Source organism: Fulmarus glacialis, unplaced genomic scaffold (genome assembly GCF_000690835.1).
Source record: "Fulmarus glacialis isolate BGI_N327 unplaced genomic scaffold, ASM69083v1 scaffold756, whole genome shotgun sequence".
NCBI lineage: Eukaryota > Metazoa > Chordata > Aves > Procellariiformes > Procellariidae > Fulmarus > Fulmarus glacialis.
The window spans coordinates 37,841-58,707 of NW_009219803.1; the positions used below are offsets into that span (position 1 = coordinate 37,841).

Below are 20,867 nucleotides of genomic sequence, written 5' to 3' on the forward strand. Positions count from 1 at the left end.
CTATTTATAAATGGACTGCAACAAAAACGCAGCATTGTTTTAATCTTCTAAATAAATCAGATGCTTCATCTGTGACATAAAAAAGTTATCATCAACCCCGTTTCTTCTCTTTCCTTTCCTCTAAGATAGTGAGTCTCATTTTAAATAATCTGGGTTAAGTCTAAAAGCATCTCAGCAGCAGCATTCTATGCATTGTCCTCAAAATGCAACATTCATAGGTTAAGGACAGAGAGGTGTCTTACCAGCAAAGCTGGCATCAGAGCCACCTCTTGTTATTACATTCTCTGTCACTCTCAAGACAACGCTGACTGATACGAGCACACACTCCTTCGCCTCCATTGGAAATCCTTCCATTAGCAGCCAGGCTGACTTTTCTCTTGAGTACATTTGTGAAATGTAGATGGGCCTGTCTGAAGCCACAGGCTGATTTCCTCACAAGGGTTTAAAAGTTAAAAGCTATGAATAGGCTTTTATGAGGACTCGACGACTGTCCCAGAGAGTAGAAGTACAGTTCTTCCCTCCCCAGATACTCATTAGGAACAAAAGAACATTGCATGATGCCTGAATCCAGGACAGACGGATGGTTTAATAATGAACTTGTCATAGCTGGAGGAGGATTGCCAAGCTCAGCAGTGTGGTGTTTAGGTGCTCACAGATTGTGGATCTAGAACGTTTCTGCGTGCAATCTTTCTGACAGCACCTGAGCGTTAGGGGAGTTTCAAGTCTCCCACTTCTCTGTGCACACAAACATATCCTTAGCTATTCAGTTCCCCTTCCAAAGAGCTGTCCTTCGTGTATCTAAATCCATTGAGCACCACATCTGGGCAAAGCTCTGGCATTTCCACCTTGCTGGAGAGAGGGTGAAGATGCAGGTCACTGTTGTTGTCCATGGCAATAGTCACTCCAGAAGGGTGAGTATGAGCAGAATCATCGCCTTTTCCAGCTTCTTCTTGCACAACTCGATAGTTTTCTAGGGTCAAGCTCACGCTGGGGATGGTAGGAGTGTGAGCTACTTTCAACATCTTCTTTGACCTGAACCTTTGGTAGCAGAAGAGGAGAGACAGGACTAGTGTATCTATAAGCAGCTCAAACATTTCAACTACAGACAACACTGAGGATCCAAACCAGAGACTCCATTGGCTTCCCATGCTGGACAGCAGCAGATTCTCCTGCGGAAAGAATCAAAGGCTTGTGTTTATCAAACACAGCAGAGCTCTGGGAACCTGAAATTATTGCGTATTGCCAGCAGGTCAGTTAGCTGCTTGCCATTTGGGGAGTAATTTTGTGTGACTGTGTAAAATGTGAAGTTTTTAAGTCTCTTCCTTAAGAAGAATAATCCCATCCCATCTTGGGGGCTGTAAATAATCCTCCCTCCAACCATACAGAGCACACCATAACTGCTGACAGGTAACAGTGTTTAGAGCTGATGTAGTGCAACCTACTGAGAGTAAAGGAGACTCGTTCACAGACTCGTAGTTCAGTTGCTGGTAGAAGATAGTCACCTTGGCAATATCCTTCCTGTATTGGAGAAAGGGAGCAGTTAGCAACGGAGGGATGTCCACGTGTCATTCACCTGGTGGAAGGTCCTGCTGGCATTCTGGTCTCAATTTTACATGCTGATTGCTAGGCAATAGGTTTCACCACTCACTCAAGCTTTCTTCCTGAGGGTGTTTAACATGAGCTTGGAAAAAGGTTACAGAAGTGACTGTCTTACGGTGTTGTGAGGAAAGATGGAAAATTTATCGGATGACCCTGTACATTTTTCTCTTGTCCTCCCTTTCCAGTCTAACGTCTACAAATTCTGCAAGTTTTAACAGGAGTACCTTCTCGCAGTGACTAACCTGTTGCTGGTAGAGTTATATCCATTCTGATGCCTTAGAGCTTGGCGGATCCAGTCCTGCAGCAGAGTATACGTATGTTATTGGCAATCCTGTCTTCAGAGGTTTTGTACGTTTAATATTTTGTAAATGTAGATTTCATAAGCAGTAAAATGGCTATTGCAAATAATAAAAAAGGATGTATTTGATTGGTTTATAACATGTAGTGATAGCTATCAAGTAGTAGCTATATTCGCCAGAGTAGAAAGGAAATACACACTGATATTTTAGGTGTGTATAGTATTCTGGTTCTTAAATTCTGCCTTTAATGGCAATGCCACCAAATAATTTCCTCTTTTAAAATGTATTGGTTGGATTTACATCTACATTATCACCTATTTCACGTGAATTAATTACCTGGTCATACAGCCTGAATGCCCATTTAACATTAGAACATAGGAAATGGCAAGAGGTCATCTATTGACTCACAGAGTTTCCATTGCAGCCCTGCAGCACCTCAATAACAGTAATATATGAGTTGTTACACCACAACACCCACTGGAAGCAGAAAGTCATTAATGCCATTTTGTAGGTGGGAACTAAGGCAGTGAGGTGAATTGCTTAAAGTCACAAGGATGTTTGGATTAGAACTGGAATTGAACCTACCTCTCCAGCATCTTAGCCTGGCATCTTAACTACAGGGTCATTCCCTTGGGCCCAGGTTTTGGACCAGTTTGCTTTATTGGCCACTTCCATTGCTGCTGCCTGAGTCATTGTTTTCACCTTTAACTTTAATGTTCCAACAGCCATAGTAAATACAGTATCCCCTCTAAACATAGCAGTTGTCTGTATGGACTACCTGAGACTTCGCTGATGGCCATTTAGCTGTCCCGGCAGACACCTTGTACAGTGATTCCCTGATAAGATAAAAATGGAGATTATGATCACTATGACTCTTGGCATTTAAAAGTGAATACAGGAAGGAGTTTAACAATGCTAACTACTTGCCCAGAGCAGAAGTTCTGGGGGCAGCTCTTGAGAACTTTGGAAAAAGCTTTGTAAGTCAGCTTAGAAAATTAAACCAGAGCTTGCCTGAAAACTGTTCGTCAGGTCAGGAGGAAAACTAGAATGGTTTCAAAATCCTGAAAACTTTTCTTTGATGTATTCAAAACCAAAATATTTGGTATTTTGCTTTAAAATTATGTCTTTCCATTTGGAAATAGACCTACAATAAAAAAGGTGAACCAAGAAAAGTAATATAGATTGAAAAATGACACATACAATTTGGTTTGGGCTTAATGCTTTAAACTTATGTCTTTCCATTTGGAAATTGACCTACTTAAAAAAGGTGAACCAAGAAAAGTAATATAGATTGAAAAATGACACATACAATTTGGTTTGGGCTTAATAAAACATTTCGGTGTGATGAAAACAATTTCCCCTCTCTGCTGTCATGCACGCATGAAGTTTTTATTTAATTTCTCTAATGCTATTATCTTTTTCCTTTCTCAGCATTGGGGTTCAAACATCAAATTGAAATCTCTGGTTCAGAAAATGCCAAAATTCAGTCAGCCAGTTGGTCCATAAATTTTCCACTAAGTTGCCTGCTTTCCACTGGTGTAATTTTCCTCTGCAAGCCGGCATTTATTGTGCTCTACTTTTGTGACCTACCGGCAAGGCTTGGGGCACTGATCAAAACAATTCAGGTGATGATTTCTGAGCCTGTTGTACAGCTGGTAAAAGCAGTGACCTGGTGAAAAAAATAGCAGGAACACAGTCAGACACTTCCTCAGGAGATGGAAGGCTACCAAATGGAAGGCTACCAAAACCTCTGCCCTCACTTGGCCTTCCCAAGCATACAGCACTCTCTCAGAGAGACCTGGGTTTTGCCTCACTCTCACTTTGGAATGGTTCCACATGGCCGAGCTAATCACCTGTGTGCAATGCAGGTGCCTTCCCTGTAAGGATCTGCTGAGGATAGGCCAACCAGAAAACCAAGAGAAGTTATTCAAAGCTTTGTCTTACACCAGCAGAGCCACGAATATTGGTAACATGAAAGAGCCTGACCCTATGTTAATGTCCTTAACAAAGGGATGCTTGATAGCATCAAGATTTTTTATGCACTAACTTTTATGCACTAACTATCCATGCAAATACACAGAAAGGTGTCTACCATCTGGTGGGACTCAGTGATGTGAGGAAATAGGCACCAAGTAGAAGGGCAGTAATCTAAGAAGTCATGTAACCAGTGACTACTGTAGGAAGATGTTCCCTTCCCACAAGGACAAGACAGCAGTCTTTTGCTCTTACCCCATGCAGGCTGCTTATTGTAGTTACAGTATTCAGCACCGGGAGGCAGTGGGTAGTAGTAATAACCACAGCCACATTTTCGAACCATTATGTGCTGAAAGCAAGGAAAATAAAGAAGGCATAAAAGATTGGATAAGCCAGAAATTCTCAAGTGCCCAAATCTTCAGTCTGTAGCATGCAGCTGCTAGGAGATGATGCACGGATTTTGTTGCTGCAAAAAGACACCAGCCATTACTAGAGCATGATGATGCAAAAGGTTTTCACTTTTCGTTTCCTGGCTTTACCTCTGAAAACAGTATTGAACTCAGTGAGATAGATAGAATTTTCCCAAGCTCCCTATTTCATTATACCCAGTAACATCTCAGTTAAACAGGCCAAGCATCTAGAGCCAGGAGCAACTACTTCCACAAATAAAGACCTGATGGCCCAAGAATGTCCTACTAGAACAGTCCAGCTGCCTCGACTGGCTCGCTGTCTGATCTCTCTTGTGTTACAAGGAGGGAAGAGCCCCAGTGTCTGGGACTGAGTATCCCCCACTCAGTAAAACACATTCCAAGTTATAACACCCTGTTTGTGAGCTTCTTTTCAGAGGGACATGAATCTCTCTGTTATCTCCAGCAATGAACCTTCTGATTTGTAAAAGCTCTCTGGAGAGTAAGGTATGACTTGTTTGCTATTCATCCACTCTGAACAAGCTGGGGCCTCAGCCAGCCACTCTGACAATACCTGCAGGGTGTAGGAGTTGTTGTACAGGAGTTTAACATTCACATCATTGCCATTAGTTGTGCATTTCCCATAATTGCCACCCAGGCGATTCACCTCATCCTGTGGACACAGAAAAGAGGCCTGAGTGATTAGGAGCTTTAATTGGACCTAGCCATCACCATCTAAACTTAACTGGATGGAGCATCATATGAAGGACAGGAAGTGTAGCAATACATGTGAGCAGCCAAGCTATGCCTTGCTAATAAAACATATACAGTAACAGGGTAAAGGTAGGTGAGTGCACATGGGCAGTCACTGGTTCAGGTGACAAGCAGTAACTCATCACGTCAAAATAACTAAATCACTTCTGAATGTTTGTTCTCATCCTAATGTAGACACGCAGCCCCCTGTGTAGAGCTGGAACAAGATGTAAGAGGTATAAGAGCCTCAGTGTAAAACAAATCAGGCCCCAAGGTACTGAGGACCAAAAGGGCACTTGCACATTTGGAATAATTTTGTTTTACCCATGGGAACCTGAGTACAGTGAAGAGAGAAAAGGGGCTGTATATAAATATACATGCACAGTCGAGAAGTGAACACAGGAGTCCCACAAGTCCGTTGTATGAGTCAGTCACAATGTTCAGCTCCTCACAACTTCTTGCAATCAGAAGGAAAAGAAACAATGCTCTTGAGCAAGTGGCTAACCTGCTGAATGCCTATGGTAGTTGCAATGCCTGGTCTGATGTCAAAGCCTTCATGCTCAAGGAATGGTGTCTGATTGTGGTTGTGTATCATCACTTTCACACCTGCTACTGTAGACAAGAGTGGGATGTGATCCTTCTGCTCTGCTCTCAGGATAAGGGAAAGTCCTGTAAACCAAAGAAAAGGGAAGCATATAACAACTTATTTTGGGCCAAAATAGGAACACCACCACATCTTGAATTCTCAGCACTGATCAAATTGCTGTCTTAGCTCACAGAGGAGCCATTCTTTTTCCTTAGAGACCTGGTGAGCGGGCAGGTAGCAATTGCACCAGCCTATTCCAAAACTGTAATAATATTCTGCTTGAAAACTAAAATAATATTCTGCTTGCTGTAAGTTAAGAGATGGCTGATATGGCTATCATATACATGTGGCTAGTGAAGCAAGCAAATACAGTATATAATTTGTGCCACTGGACTAGAAGAGAGGGCATGTCAATAAGTCATGTATAGAAGACATATATTTAATCCATAGCCAAATTATATTAACTTTAGCTCTTCCTCCCACCCTTTGCCAAATAACATACCGTAAGGAATTCCTGGTTTTGTAGCTGTCCAAAAAGGGTCTGTTCCCTTGCTGTTAAAAGTATAGCAGCTTCCAAAGACTGGGTGGTGAAAGTGAATATAGTCACTGAAATCAAGAGAGATTTTGATGGGTTTTAATTATGAGTGTAGCAATATCTTTACTTCTATGTAGGATGTGTTTTGTGTGTGTATGTACAGGAGTGCCTATGAGAAAGAGTTGTTAACTCACCGGAGACCAGGAAAAAAATCAGGTGCACAGGGATTCACTGCTCACCCAAGGTTACAGCCAGAGCAGCAAACACAGGAGTCAAATTCAGAGTTCTGACTTGCTTTTCCTTCCACCAAGTAGACTACATTTTTCCCTGCTTGTTCCAACAACCAGGCAGGTTGAAGTTCTGTGCTCTAATCAATAGGAGAAACACCAATTCTGTGCTCTAACCAATAGGAGAAATAGATTCTCTCTTTCCTTGTTTTCTTAGAAGTTACACCACTTATTACGACCATGCTGAATTTCCCTGGCCAAGTCTGCCTCCACATTCCACCAGTTTATAAGAGTTCTTAAGAAGAGTTGGATGAACACATGTACAAAAATGACGATGCTCACCATCAAGTGCACAGACAGAGATCTATTACATGAAAGCATCAGAAACACTAAGTGCAGAAGAATGTAAGAGTCAATTGCCTCCAGGAAAGGTAAGATAGGACCTTATCTCATAAAATGATCCACAACAAACTTTGTAGATCCCTCTCCTCTTTGCTGAAAGTGCTCAGAAAAACACTTTAGTTTGCCTTCTGCTTATTCTATGTTATAGATGAGTGCATTGCTGTTAACTTTGTTCAAGTCATCAGCTGAAAACAAATAGGCCAGCAAATGGCTCGTGTGCCTGAGGCACAGCATTGTCTTGGGTGGTGTATGTCAGTTGTATTTGGAAGAGCTTCCAACAGTGGAGTCCACAGGCATGCAGGAAAAAGAAGATACACCTTTGCCTTGGTGTGTGCAGCAGGCTCACTTCTTTGCCTCTAGGGACAAAAGGATGCAAAAAGACCATCTGACCCTTTTGGCATTAACTGAATCCTCCTGGCATAATAGTTGAGAACAATCCTTGTGCTCAGGGGCCAAATGCTACAGTAGAGTCGTGAGAGCCTTCTTCCCCTTTTAATTGTTACAGCAAAAAGAGATCCCGCTTTTATCCATTGGATATCTGAGGATTCCTGCTCCTTTCCTCCCATGCATATAGGCATTCATCATTTACCATTCAATACAGTCAATGCATCTTTGTACCAGTAAAGGTTTAATTCCTGCTAAGGCTTCTTTGACACCCTAAGACACTAACTCATAGTCTTAGAGGTAAGTCACGGCAGAACGCTAATTTCTAGGTTCCTAGCCCCATGCTCTGATCATGAAAGGCTGTTCTTTCTTTCAGTCATACCCCCAACAAGGGCTAAGCCTGGCAATATGCCGTGAGGTGCAGTGCCTGCAGTGCCTGCAGTGCCTGAAAGTGTAGGCTCGGTTTTAGTCTCCCAAGTCCTTGAGTTCTGCTGAAATCACAATTAGCGTCTCAAGAAGTAACATACCTGGGTCTGCAGGGCTCCCCATCATACTGACAGGAGTAGACCATATCTTCTATTTGCTCCTCATGATCAGAAATGTTAATTATAACTGGTAGCTGGGACATGATATTCATGTAGTGAAACCTGTACCATTCAAGAATTGCATCCATCCCAGACGAATAGGTCTTGTAAAAGCAATTCCCACCTGTGGCATTGCACTGGAAGAAAAGAAGAGAGGGAGCCATTCAGAACAGCCAGGACACAACAGCCTAAGGGTAACAGAGATCAGGGGGTAAAGGCAATACTGGATACAGGGACAAGGGGAGCCTCTGTTTTTGCAGAAAATGAAGTCTCTGATCATTTTAGTTATCAGAGAATCACAGAATTGCTGAGGTTGGAAGGGACCTCTTGTCATGTGCTAAGCACCTTCTCTTCTTGAAGCTGAATTAGCTGTGTTACTTCATCTCAGGAGAATGAGTGCAGGGGAAAAGTGGGAGAAGAGAGCAGACAAGCAAACTCAAGTACCTTGGGAGAAGGAAGGACAGGGCTGGTGGGAATTCTCTACAACCCATGAATCATGAACCAAGTCCCGAGACGGTTTCTTTGTTCTTACTCAGGCCTTAGACAGGTGAACACCCACAGATTCTGGTGAAAGTGTGCCTGGTGAAGGACTTCAGGATAGGGCAGGACGATAATAATCAGGCAAAAACTGCTGGCCTTTCAAGCCACATCAATCTCCCTCTCCTAGCTTCTGCTCTTAGGTCTATGCTAACCCTGGTTTTGACACAAAGAATCTGAAGCATTTGCATTCTTCTCCAAAGTCACCGATACACATTTATTGTATTCATCCTCTTGATTTGTTATTGCCATCTTTCATTTTATCTGCAACATTTCTAGTGCCCCCAGTACCACAGCATGTAGACACCCAGGGAATCCTCGCATGTTGTTTCTCTGTTATTTCTAGGCTCACCTGCCAAGTTTAGATGCTTTGTATATTTTTAGAAAGGGGTACAATGATTCCCATAGCCTGCTGCTACCATTCTCTACTGAATTTGTCACTACCAGAAGGACCTTACAGCCGTGTAAAACCATTGACGTTGCTATTGTTTCACTTCACAAGAATCCTGGCCATCAGCATAAACTGCTAGAGACAGGGATGGACTCTCGTGAAACATCCTCCAAGTTGTCATTACACAGCACTGAAACTATCTATTTTTTCAACCATTTTTTTGAATGTGCCTTGTGAGATCTTTGCCAGGGCCCTGAGTGCACTGATAGGCCTCAAGGGCCCTGAGCGGCCTCACCTGGGGCCTCCACCCACACCCTCTGCCCGTGGGCCCCGGAGCCCATTTAAGCTCAGCTCGGGGCCTTCAGCCCCATTTTGGGCTGCTGCCTTCCAGCCAGGTCCTGCCTCCCCACGGACCCTGTCGATCCAGCGGCCTAACTTCACGGCCTGACCTTGAACCTGCCTCCTGGCCACGAGCTGGACTCTTGTTTGGACCTGGCCACCCTCTGTGAGCTTTCCCTGCTCGCTTGCTCAGGTACTGTGGGATGGGCCCCTGCCCCTCAGCGAGCAGCCAGTCCTCGCTGCTCCTGTCTGTAGCCGGGTTAAAATCTAAATCTCAAAGAGGACACGCACTTACCAGCCTGAAGCCCACGCTGGAATGTTTCTTCCCTGACCTGTTATCGTGGTCAGGCATTCTCAAGAGTGAGAAGTTTTGGCTCAGCTTGAAGCTAGATCTGCTGAGATTTCCTATGCTTGGCAAGTCTTTTACGTGGATGTTTTTCTCATTCATATGGAATAAGCTGGCTGATGTGTTGATGCCATACAAAAAAGTGATAGATTCCTCTGCCATGTGATCCAATTGAACCAAATGCTCGCTAACCAGTTCAAATCTGCAAGGAACAGAAGTATTAGCTATTTGTGAATATCCATGTTTCTATTAGACAAAAGCACTTTATTTTATGTACCCTCACAGTATCTATGGAAAGGCTACTCTCCTGATCTCTGCAGACCTTGATGTCTGTGTGAGAAAAGCCAGCAATTATGGTGCCTATGCTTAGCATACCTAACTTCAATAAATTAATTTATTAGGAGCTCTGGTAGCTGAATTTCCAGTTGCTGGATCCTCCGCTGAAAACCTCAGAACTTGTAGCTGTGCAACATCAGCTGCACGAACTGGCCTTCCTGTCAGCCAAATAGATAATTAATTGAAAGAAATTACATAATTCCTTTACTATGTAATTTGAAACTTCTCGATAAGTTGCCATTACTGCATGAGCCTTGTTTGACAAGCAGGACCACACAGACTTCCATAGAACTTATATTGTTTCCTTAAAGCCATTCTGCGGTACGAAAACCCAAGCAGAATCAGCTCTAGCATGCATATTCCAGAGACTGGTAGTTGTTACAAATGAATACACACAGTAACCATGTTTTTCAGGGAAAGGCTGTTTTTATCGGGGCACAAAATCAGTTAGCAGCTTGAACCAAGTCACAAGGTAGAGTTCCCTCTATCCTGACTCAGTGCATGAAATAAACTGCTACATGCTGTTGCACAATTCCCAGCAAGATCTTATCTTAAAACCAGTTTGGAAAAAACAATAGTCCCCTTCCACCTCTGTGAGGCAGAGACCTCCCTCTGCTGGCCTCCCTCTACCTTCAGCCTCCTCCGGGCTGCAGTCATAGGTTGCTGATCCTTCCTGAACCCTTGTGACTGTAAAGACATGACTACAGCCAAGGGGAAAGCACCAGTTACCTGTATGGGTCCAGATTGCAGATGGTAATTGCTGGAAACATCTTGGGCTCTGAGTGCATTGACATGGTCAGGACAACAGGGTAGGCCCAGTACTGGCTGAACATCAGTGCGAATTGCCAGTATAACATGCCAAAGCTGGCAAGTAAAAGCAGAGTCCAAAAAGCTGTTTTCATCCTATTGCTGTCTGAGCATACCAGGCGGATGGTACCGTGGATTGTTGTGTTCTTACAGAAGAACTCAAACATATCTTTGAAGGAATCATAAAACTCAATCAAGCCTTCTTTCTTCTCTTCTTCTTCTCTTGCCACTTCCTGCTCCATCCTCTAAGTCTGTTTCTGTTCAATAAAAAAGAAAAAAAATCTTATTAGCTTGTTACAAAGACCATGGCCGATCTATGTACTCTTTCAAACAGGGCGCCAATGAGTTTGTTATTAGCAAAAGTTGAAAATAACTGTGAGCTGAGACTCATCTGTCTTTCCAGAGTTTGGACATCAGGAAGTAGCAAAGAGGTCAAACGTTCTGCATACTGCTGCCGAAGTAACTTGAGGCATTCTACCACACTTAGACTATGACTTCTCTGTTAGTATGGACATGCAAAGTTGAAGTTACTAACACACAAGCTGCTGAGAAGTCTGCAGCCAAAGGGGTGTGTAGTTTTCTTCTTTCTAAGAACACTAAGGACCAACATTTAATTCTGAAACATTGTGTCACTGTGCATTAATACACACCTGAAACTAATTCATTATTATGGGTATATTTTCGTGAAACATGCTGGCCTATAGGCCTGAAACAAGACTGTCTCAGAACTAGCACTATGGCTTCATCCTTATGTCAAGGAAGCAGTATAAATCCAACTTTCAAGTGAATGAAAGGACAAATTAGAATTTGGTTTTAATTTTTGCTGTATGATCTCTCATTCTGCAGAATGGAGGTAAACAGGATTAATTTCTGCCATCCCTGAAATACAGCCACTTTCAAGATGAAATATAATAGGTATTTCATAGTTCAGATGAGCAGAATCAGGCATTTAGGAAACGAAGTGGAGAAAAACACCACCTCAATTGAAACCACAGAGGATATGGATAAAGCATTGCAGATACTACTCGAAGTAAAATGCTCTTGGGTTGTTTCTGAAGACCACACAAATATTAATTGCTGCTATTAACAGAAATTTTGCCACCTATCTCTTACATAAATAGTTTCTTCCAGGAATCTAAAAATCTTCTCCTTCTCTCTATTTTACAGAAGTGAAAAGGAAGCTCAGAAACTGAAAATCACCCAAGAAGAGTGGCATAACTGGAAATCAAAATCCATAGCTCCTTTGTCACAGTAAGTAAAACATGTACTATGCTACCCTAGATAATTTCAGATTTTATGCTGATGAAAGTGTGAACACTATTTCTGCTCATATGTTTTAGCCAGCATAGACTGAGGACATCTTCCCAGGTTTTAGTACCGGTTTGGGACATTGGGCTAATGTTGACATACTTCCACTTGCTGAACATGACATCAAGTCCTGTAGTATGTGAGTTTCCAACATTACAGCACTCTGTGAATCACCCTACCTATTATGCTATTAAGAGAAGTTTACTGAGTACACCACTTTGGTCCAACCTTAACTCCAAATAAAAATCTTATAAATACAGTAACAGAGCTTGAAGACAAGACAAGGAACGCACAAATAACTAAAGAATTGTTGAAAGTGGGCTACATCATAGCGAAATGAAAGCTCAGGCCCTTTACTGAGTTATGGGCCTTGAAGTGTTTGGTGGTGGCTCAGTCTGAGGTGCCAGTGAGGTTACCAGAGCTCAGCTGATGCACACTAGTGCCCTCACCTGCAATGCCTTCATCCTCAACTAGACCTCTCCATTTTAAAACATGGCTTTATTTCAAAGGTCCTTGGAATAGGAGACTTCATATGAAGTGATATCTTAGCGTTACAAGCTGCTAAGACAGTCTTTTCAGTGTACCTATTCATGTCAGAAAGATTAGGAATAATCCTTAAACAGCAAAGAGCACTCCAGAAGATGTACACCAGATTAGCTTTAAAATAGCCCACAAAAGTGCATTATCTGACAAGGAAAACCAGTTTATCACAAGTTATTTTCCCCAAAGACCATAACACATACCATGTTTGTATTTTCTAAGATATTGTTTAACAGTAATACAAAATTATCTCAAAGGCATATACGCCCCCTTTATACTTCTATAATTGAACATGACAAATGATTTTTCAAATTTCTTAGATATACTTGCCATTGAACAAGTACAGGAAGCCCAAGCAAAGTGAAATATTAAAAAAAGGCATGAACAATTAAAAGAAAACATGTGATAAAGAATTGAAGTGAGAAGCGAGCGATTCCACTTTTGCTACAAGGAAACACTGTTTTTCTGCAGTGCATATATAGTTAAACGGTTACTCCCACACAGACTACACAGAGCAATAGTACTCTGAACCATGGGTTACAAATTTTATCAGCTAACCTTACAGCTGAAGGCAACAGAACATCCTTTCTCCACTGGTTTCCCAGATCAGCCTACCACTAATTTATTTAACATAGCAATTGCAGTCAGGGACTTAACAAAACATGTAACAGCACCAGTGACCAGTTGCCTGTCTTGCCTGTGGTAAGTGCCTGGGGAGAAGCTGCAGGTTATAAGAAAGTCAGTGGAAGTTATACAGCAGTAGCAAACAAGTATATGTTCGTATATTATCACAGCAACGCAATGCTCAACACCTGCTAACCACTTACACATGAACGTCATGTAGTCAAATGTTTAGCCAGGTGTATAGGTATCTATATCTATATATCAATCATACACATATATAGAAATACACAGTAAAACAACTAAGACCAAATTGCAAAACACCCCACTGTACCTTGGCAGAAAGTCTATCTTTGAGTGTTTAGAGTAGCCACTAAACTCAGCCTTCAGCTTTATCCTGAACAGGAGACAAGTCTTGGTCCAAAGCTTTCAGATTTCCTTTACTAACTGAAGATACATTGGGAGCTGTCCAGCCTATATGGATCAAATTGATGACATCAAAAGGGGCAGGACTTCAGAAACAGATCATGGAAATTATTCAAAGCATGATCCAGGGAATAATAGGAAGTGAATGAACTGGACAAACAAGTTAACATTAAGGTTACACTTGAGTTAAAGTTGGTTTGAGTGGTGGTGGTGTGTTCATTTTTGGTTTTCAATGGCTAGAATAGGTTTTTAGCCATAATTTCTACAAATATCTAAGGAAGTAACCATGGATCCTGTAAGTTCTTTCCGCTCTGAACTTTCCCATCAAGGAACTAGCTTTCTGCCTTCTTTTCGTGGTTTCCGGAGGCTTGCATGATCACTAGTAATTGAAGCCATTAAGATTTCCACAGGTGTGCTTGAGGAATTACATACCTCAGCGTAATCTGAAATGATCAGCTACTCAGTCTAAGGCACACGTGGCCGTGGACTTCTTCCTGCTTCTCCAAGAATATTGCTCATCCATAGTGGGCTATCTCATACCCATTAAGAATTTAACTCTTCAGATGTTGACTTGAATAGACTAAATCAACCCTGATACTCAATTTAAACCAGAATACCCTGGTTTTGTAATACTGCTTAGTTAAGACTTGCAAAAGTCTGCATAAGTAATGCAGAAGTAGATTCAGAATTCTGGGACTGCTAAAACACAAGCACCTCAGATTGCTTGCATAATTAGTACTGATATCTGCCCAGTTGGAAAACAGCTCTGCAATGGTTTTGCAAGAGGCTTGTTATACGAAAATATTAATACCCTGGATATGGATAATGTTTAGAGCTCCAAATCAGACCAGCAGAGCTCCTGCCTGCCTTGTAAAATTGGCTGGAACCAGATTTTCTATTACATTGGAAGCTGTGAAATACTGTCATTTGCAAAGACAATTGAAATTTCTTGTGAAATTGAATTCAAAAAGAAGGGAGAAAGGACAAAGATCAGGGGAAACACACTCTACTGATTTTGATTCATTTCAATCCTGTTTACATTTTTAACTATTGCTTTGTGCTGGATTTTGTTTTAGAAAAACAAAACATGTAGAACGTTCATCTCAAATTTTAAAACAATTATTCTAAAAGATGCAAATCCTATTAAACAGCTGCTATTAATGTGTTTTACCCCTCTTTGTCTTTGGTATTAAAAGGAAATGTCACAAAAAATATTTGGAAAATGTTTCAAATTTTTAAAAAAGCCAGTATTTTGGGGTGTAAAAATTAAACTTTTGGTGGGGAAAAAAAAAAATCATATCGGCTCTTGAATGAACAGCTACAGCAGAGCCACTTGTCTCTGATCAATGAAGAGGTAAGTAGTTAAAGTCTCATTAGAAAACTCAGAACACTGAAAACCTAATTCTGTCACGTCCATTTATTTGTCCCCCACCCTTCTTTCTCTCTTCATTTTATATTGTGCAATAGAAAATGGCAACAATAAATCCTTGACAATGAAATTATTGCACAATGAACATACACAAGACAAATTCTGTTGCTTCATTATGGCTGCAGGCCTCAATGTAGAGATTCTCTGGCAACACATCAGAACAATACCTTCTGAGCCAGCCATGAATTTTTCCTGCAGGAAATGGAGAAGAACTGGATATGCAGACAACGCTGTCCCTCAAGCAAGATGCCATTTCTGTTTGCACTTGCTCATTTGTCATCCTGTATCCAGAACTGGGAGGAGAGGGGAAGAGAACTCTTTTGCTGGTTAAAAAGTAAGTTGGTGTTTCTTTCAAAATACAGAAACAGATTATGGAGATAACATTCATAAGAAAGTCCTTCTGGGTTGCAAAAAGGCTATGCTATAATTATTTTCAGTGGGGCAGAAAATGATTATTAGTGCTTGTAGTACTGTAGTAGAGGGAAGGGGTAAGTATATTGCATGCCCCATATAGCAGCAGCAAATGTCAATGGTTGAATACACCCTCTGGACCTGTTATGCTTTACACAGAAGGATGCCTCCCACACTGTAAGTTTTCAAACCCCTTTCCCCAAATTGCAATTTGTTCCCCAGTTGAGATTAACGGAATCACATCCCATTTAGTTGACAAAGACAGTACAGGTAAACAAAATAAAGAAATTTTGTAATTCTGCTTTTAAGCTTTTACACTGCTGTCACATACTAAAGAAACTGTCCAAATTCCACTCCTGACCCTTGGCTCTATACTAGCCTCCATTATTGAGCATACTCAGCATGGCTGATAATACAATTCTCACCTATTTGGTAGACTGGCGAAGAAGAAATGAAAATCAGACTGTACAAACATGCCTTTGAATATGTGCCTGTCTTAGTATCAGCACCAGCTCAGAGTAACAGGAGAGGTACAAGGAGTATCCTACAGGCAGAGAGAAGAGACTTTAGCTACTTCACATGGGCAAAAGAGTTACTCAGTGAATTAATGTTCCTTGTGGAACGGACTCAGGCACTTAGGGAAATCCACTACCAGACAATCATTATTTTTTTATCCTTGAATATTTCCTTACAGCTGGTGCACGTGGAAATAGTTTTGCTCTCTATAGAGCAAACCTCTCATAACACTGACGTTGGCTGTTATTAGGCACTAAGCAGATGAACAGCACAGAGAACATTCAGCATGTAGAACATTCAGTGTGCCTGCCCCTTATTACATTTGCTGTTGTTACAGGCTTGAGTGAAAAAGTAAGAGATTAAACTGGAGAAGCTTAGTGATGAACTCTAGCTAGTCCCTCTTGCTGTGACTGGCTAGTGCTCTAGAGCTCAAATATTAATATTTTGTCCAACATAATTTTAAATCTCCAAAACAAGAGGTGCCACAGTGTCTGGACTTCTTGTGAGAACACTGAATTGCAGTGAGGTGAGTCTGACTAGATGGATAAGAGTGCTTTTCCTAATCATGTAAATCACACTCTTTTTGGCTTACACAGGAACAAGAGAGGACACTTTAGCTGCTCATTCATGAAGACTTTCCCAGTTGGTTGAAAATTGCTTGCACTGAGAGGCCTAAAACAAATAGCAAACTGAAATGACACATCAAAATCCCCCCACTTCTAGCAGCTTTCCCTGCTGCCATACCACACTGTAAACTTCACTGTAATTTGCTGTCCACTAACCACACAAACTGTCTTTCAGTTATTAACTTTCTCCCTTGTTGCATTCATTTCACATTATTGCACCCTCTCACACTTAAGTGTTTCATTATTTTCTATTATTCCTCAACTCGCCTGTGTCTTCCGGAGATTCCCCACTTTTTTCTCTATATTGTTCTTCAGTCTGAGAGCTGAGAAAAGCAGCCTTTGGCATCCACTTCCTCTAGCAGTGGAAGGGATATGGAGCAGATCCTGTACCCTCCTGCCTTCAGCAGGCTTTGCAGATCTACAGTTCAATCTTGATTTTTAGCAAATCTTGCTTTACTCACGTCACTTGTTCCTGCATGAATGGCGTTTATTCTCCTGGAATCCTCCAGGTTACTCTGTCAAACCATCTTCCCACATTTTCTCTCATTACACAGGACACAGCATACCAACCCAGTTTTCCTCTCTCTGAAATCAGTGTGACTTGCCTCCTCTGGTTTTGTGGAAACTCCCTCACAGTGCTTTCTTCATGGCCACTGGATGAGCCAGTCTATTCCTCCTCCCACTCAAAGGCAGGCAAACTTCTGTGGGCAACTATAGAAAAAGGAAACTCCCAGTGTTTCCTCTTTGCATTTGTTGGTTGGCTGTGTTGTGTATGGACTTGAACTGGCATGCATCAGGCTCCGCATTTTTTCCCAGTTCTTACTAGCCAGAATCACTTTGTCATCTTTTCAAAGCAGAACACAAAATTGTTTCTCTGCTGTCCTACTGGAGAAAGGAGCAGTACTCAGAGGTATTATGGAAGTGCTGACAGCTTGTTCAGTCCTATGCAAGAGACAGAACAAAGGCAGTCCCTGCCCTGGAGAGCTTTCAAACGTTGCTTAATGTCTCCTTTTGATCCTGCCCTAAATGTTCCTGAACTGACTCTCATTTTCAGGTGTTTTCCTCATCTCCTGGAATCTCTGTGTTGAAGCTCTGTTCACCAAAATTTCTTCTGAGAACCCCAACATTCACTGCTTTGTTTGTGCGATGCTTTGAGCCATGGCTGAGGGGATTTATATCTTGAAACCACAGTGAGCTCTGCCTGCAGAAATAGGATAGCATTGGTGTACCTCAGCATCCCTTTTGCACTGGAATCTATATCTTGAAACCACAGTGAGCTATGCCTGCAGAAATAGGATAGCACTGGTGTACCTCAGCATCCCTTTTGCACTGGTTTGCATCTAGCCAAAGCAGCTTCAAATGCTGCAAAGGCTGCCAAACCTGCTTAAAGAAGTAGCTAAACACTCCTTAACTTGTGCTGAGCTCCCTAGTGCTCTGGTTTTATCACCAGCAGTGCCTGAGTTAGCAAGGCTAAAGCTAGCTGGCACGTCCTTACAAAACTCAGAAATCGCAGCAAGGAGCACATGCATATTCTGCTAGTCACCAGACATTTAAATATTCCTTAATTACACCCCTTGTTATGAAGAGGCCCCACATAACCCCTGCTTTTCATTAAGCCTCCACCAGAGGCGCATAGGGTTAAAAACGCAGCCTCAGTAGCAAAATCCTGCTTGCTTCCAGTATGACCAAGCATTCATTTCCACTCACTCACCTTTCTGAGTAAGATGTCTGTAGCTGCTCCTGTCATCCCTCTGGGATAACACCTGCTTCTTTGTTTATCTTCCTGTTCTCTGTTCTTGTTTCTTTAGTCACAAGCCTTCATAGATGCTGTTCTACCTGTTCAGACCTGTCAACCCCTCAGCCAATTTCAAAGATTCACAGGCTGGTGAAATCCTGCTTGTTAGTGGATTTTTTTTTTTATCCTACTCCAGCTCAGACGCAGTATCTGTAGGAATGTTGACGCAATTAGGACAGGCAGAGGTTGGAGAACATCAGTAAAAGCTTCTTGTTCTGTGGACATGCAAGATGCAATCATCCTGGAATCACAGATACCATAAGTCCATCATAAATGAAGCCCAAATCTCCCCAGCCAGTTGTCCAAGCTCCTGGAGAAAGTGGTAGATAGTACTTCTGGCTGCTGTCTTCTGGCAATCGGCAAGCAGATCTCCCCTGGTGATCCCTACTCCTCTTGGTACCAAGGAGAGAGATTGCAATGCAATGCTTGGTAGCAATTCACCGGGGTTGATCAATCCAGTAACTTCAGGCTTTCCTATTGGGAACTAGAACAGATGTCAACAAGAGGAAGAAGTACTACAGTATGGCAACTAGGAAGGAGGGGAATGAAGAAACCGGGAACAAACTGCGCAAGGGCAAAACAGTCATTAGCAAATCAGTAACTGAAACTAGCTATTACATAAGTGGCTGTGTCAGCTGTCATACCTCTTTAGATGGATGCTTTTTGGGCTAAATTCATGTGCAATGCTATATTTTCCATCAGCAACCTCTGAAGGATTCCTTCACTTTCTCATAGAAGAGCTCTATCCATGCCTGAGTTGGTAATTGCAGAGTCATAGCCCTGATGCCACAATGGCAAGCATGCAAACAGCTCTATACGGGCTACTAGTGCTGAAAACTTTAAAAAGCATAGTAATAATCCTCTGAATGCAGGTAAAACCTCAGGGAGGCATTGTGGCTGAAGAGAAGACCTAGCTTTAAAAAACGGATAATTTTAAATGATGCCAAAGGTGATCCAAAATGCTAGGCCGATGTAAGGATTGCATAGATGACTTTTATTTTTGATTCATTCAAACTCGCAGAAGATTATCTGGGAGACCCATGAATGTCCCTGTGCTCTGGGTCTGTTTGCTCTGACGTTTGGGGTGTGCTTCTTCACATGGAAAGCACCGTACTTAGCCAGTAAGCCTTAAGATTTGCTATTAATCACTTGTTTTTCATTTTTTTCATGCCTGGGAAAGCTTTACTAGCCAATCAAAGAGTAGAAACGCTGCCACGTGACTTCCACGACCCGTACCTCACCATGAGTAATGTGGAGTCAATAGTCCACCTGAACGGCACAAATATTCCTGGTCTGACCTGTCTGTTCAGCACTAACAGAAACCCTCCACAGAAGTCCCCAAGCAACCCCCAAAAGTAGATCAGGAATGGTTTGTAACCAAAAGGAGCTAAATCGGCCTAGTGATGTTTTCTCACTGAATTTACCCCATCAGCACCATATAAAACCCAAATAAAGGCAGAAGTTTACAAACTCTTCACAACTGTTTGTTCAAAGTCTACATCCTGTTTGCTGGAGGGTCCCTGCTTGCCAAGGAGATTTTGTCCAGTCTCTAGCACATTTTAAAAAAACCAAACAAAAAACCCCCCAACCAAAATGAAATGCAAGAAGAAGATATTCAATTTTCCCTATCCACCAGAACTGCAAAAGCAATGGCAATAAATACAAAACTCCACCCTCAGACAAGAGTAGAGTCTGCCACAACATGGACAAAAAAATACCAACTTGAAAACCTTCAACTCTTGAAGTTTTTTCTTCTCTTCCTGTACAATCTTGGGCAAATCTTTCTGCCTCTCTCTCTCTCTGTGTTGCTTCATCTCTGAAACAGACATAATGACACTTTGCAGCATTGTTGAGAGGGTTAATTGGTGTTTGTATAAAGCTTTGGTGATGTAAGCTGCCATGTAAGCATGATGATGACTATTGCTTTGATACTGCTTGTTAATTGCAACAGGATGGGTTGTAGTCATGCTACAGTATTTAAAAGTATGTTTTTAAGAGATATTCCTAGATCTCATCTGATATTTTAAGATGATCGGTACTTACTCCTGTATTAGACAAACAGGTGACAGAATTCTTTGTGCATTTAACAATCCTGCAGATATTTTCCAACAATGTGCGAGGGGTGCTGCCTACATCAGATCCCATATATTTCGGCCTTTAGCTTTCAGCCTCATCAAATGAGCTCCTTGCAGTGCCCGTTGCTTAACATAATAGACTTTCTTCTCACTTCATCAGCATGAGAGGATAAGATCTTGAGATTATTTTCACTTCTAGACCTATTTGTCATAAAGAGGTCTATAGATCAAGAACACTTGTAATTTTCATTTGCCATGCAAGCCATTTAATATGCCTCCAGAAGTGAATGTAGATCATGAGGGCTTATCTCCTTTACCTGATACTTTTTCTGAAATTCTCTCTCCTCTTTGAGAGAATGCATTCACTCGTCACACAAGGACTGACAGTTAGGCCTACAATGCAAGTAATGTATTTTGTATTACTTAATTTTGAAAAGTGTCTTAACAAAATATCCGGGTTTTCCTCATTATCCCTGGCATTTTTGACTGGAGTCTTCCAGCAGGTTTTGGCAGCAAACATCAACATCATATTTTATTCCATTAAAAACCTGAACATTGACTTTGACTTGATAGATCAGCAGCAATTACCTGTGAAACTCTGTTCAAGACATTCC

The 20,867-nt window shown here is 41.8% G+C and overlaps 1 protein-coding gene across 1 annotated transcript; it reads right to left on the bottom strand.

Annotated features, from left to right (window-relative positions):
- Positions 1–755: 755 nt before the first annotated feature.
- On the bottom strand, positions 756–10,748 carry LOC104078733 (amiloride-sensitive sodium channel subunit alpha-like). The gene is made up of 12 exons (XM_009580490.1): positions 10,429–10,748; positions 9,313–9,565; positions 7,694–7,887; positions 6,121–6,224; positions 5,538–5,701; positions 4,841–4,952; positions 4,128–4,232; positions 3,489–3,567; positions 2,677–2,734; positions 1,842–1,897; positions 1,443–1,518; positions 756–1,169 (listed from the first exon to the last, which is right to left on the bottom strand). Exons 1-12 carry the CDS (start codon positions 10,746–10,748, stop codon positions 756–758), a joined length of 1,935 nt encoding a protein of 644 aa, XP_009578785.1.
- Positions 10,749–20,867: the final 10,119 nt, after the last annotated feature.

Bases quoted from the DNA above. Each gene is read 5' to 3' on its own strand.
- LOC104078733 (XM_009580490.1), bottom strand. From the start codon at position 10,748: ATGGAGCAGGAAGTGGCAAGAGAAGAAGAAGAGAAGAAAGAAGGCTTG. The intron at 2,735-3,488 runs GTAGGTCACAAA...TTATCTTATCAG, and splicing joins CAGTGCCCCAAGCCTTGCCG to GGAATCACTGTACAAGGTGT. The intron at 1,898-2,676 runs GTAGTCCATACA...ACTCTGCTGCAG, and splicing joins GGCCATCAGCGAAGTCTCAG to GACTGGATCCGCCAAGCTCT.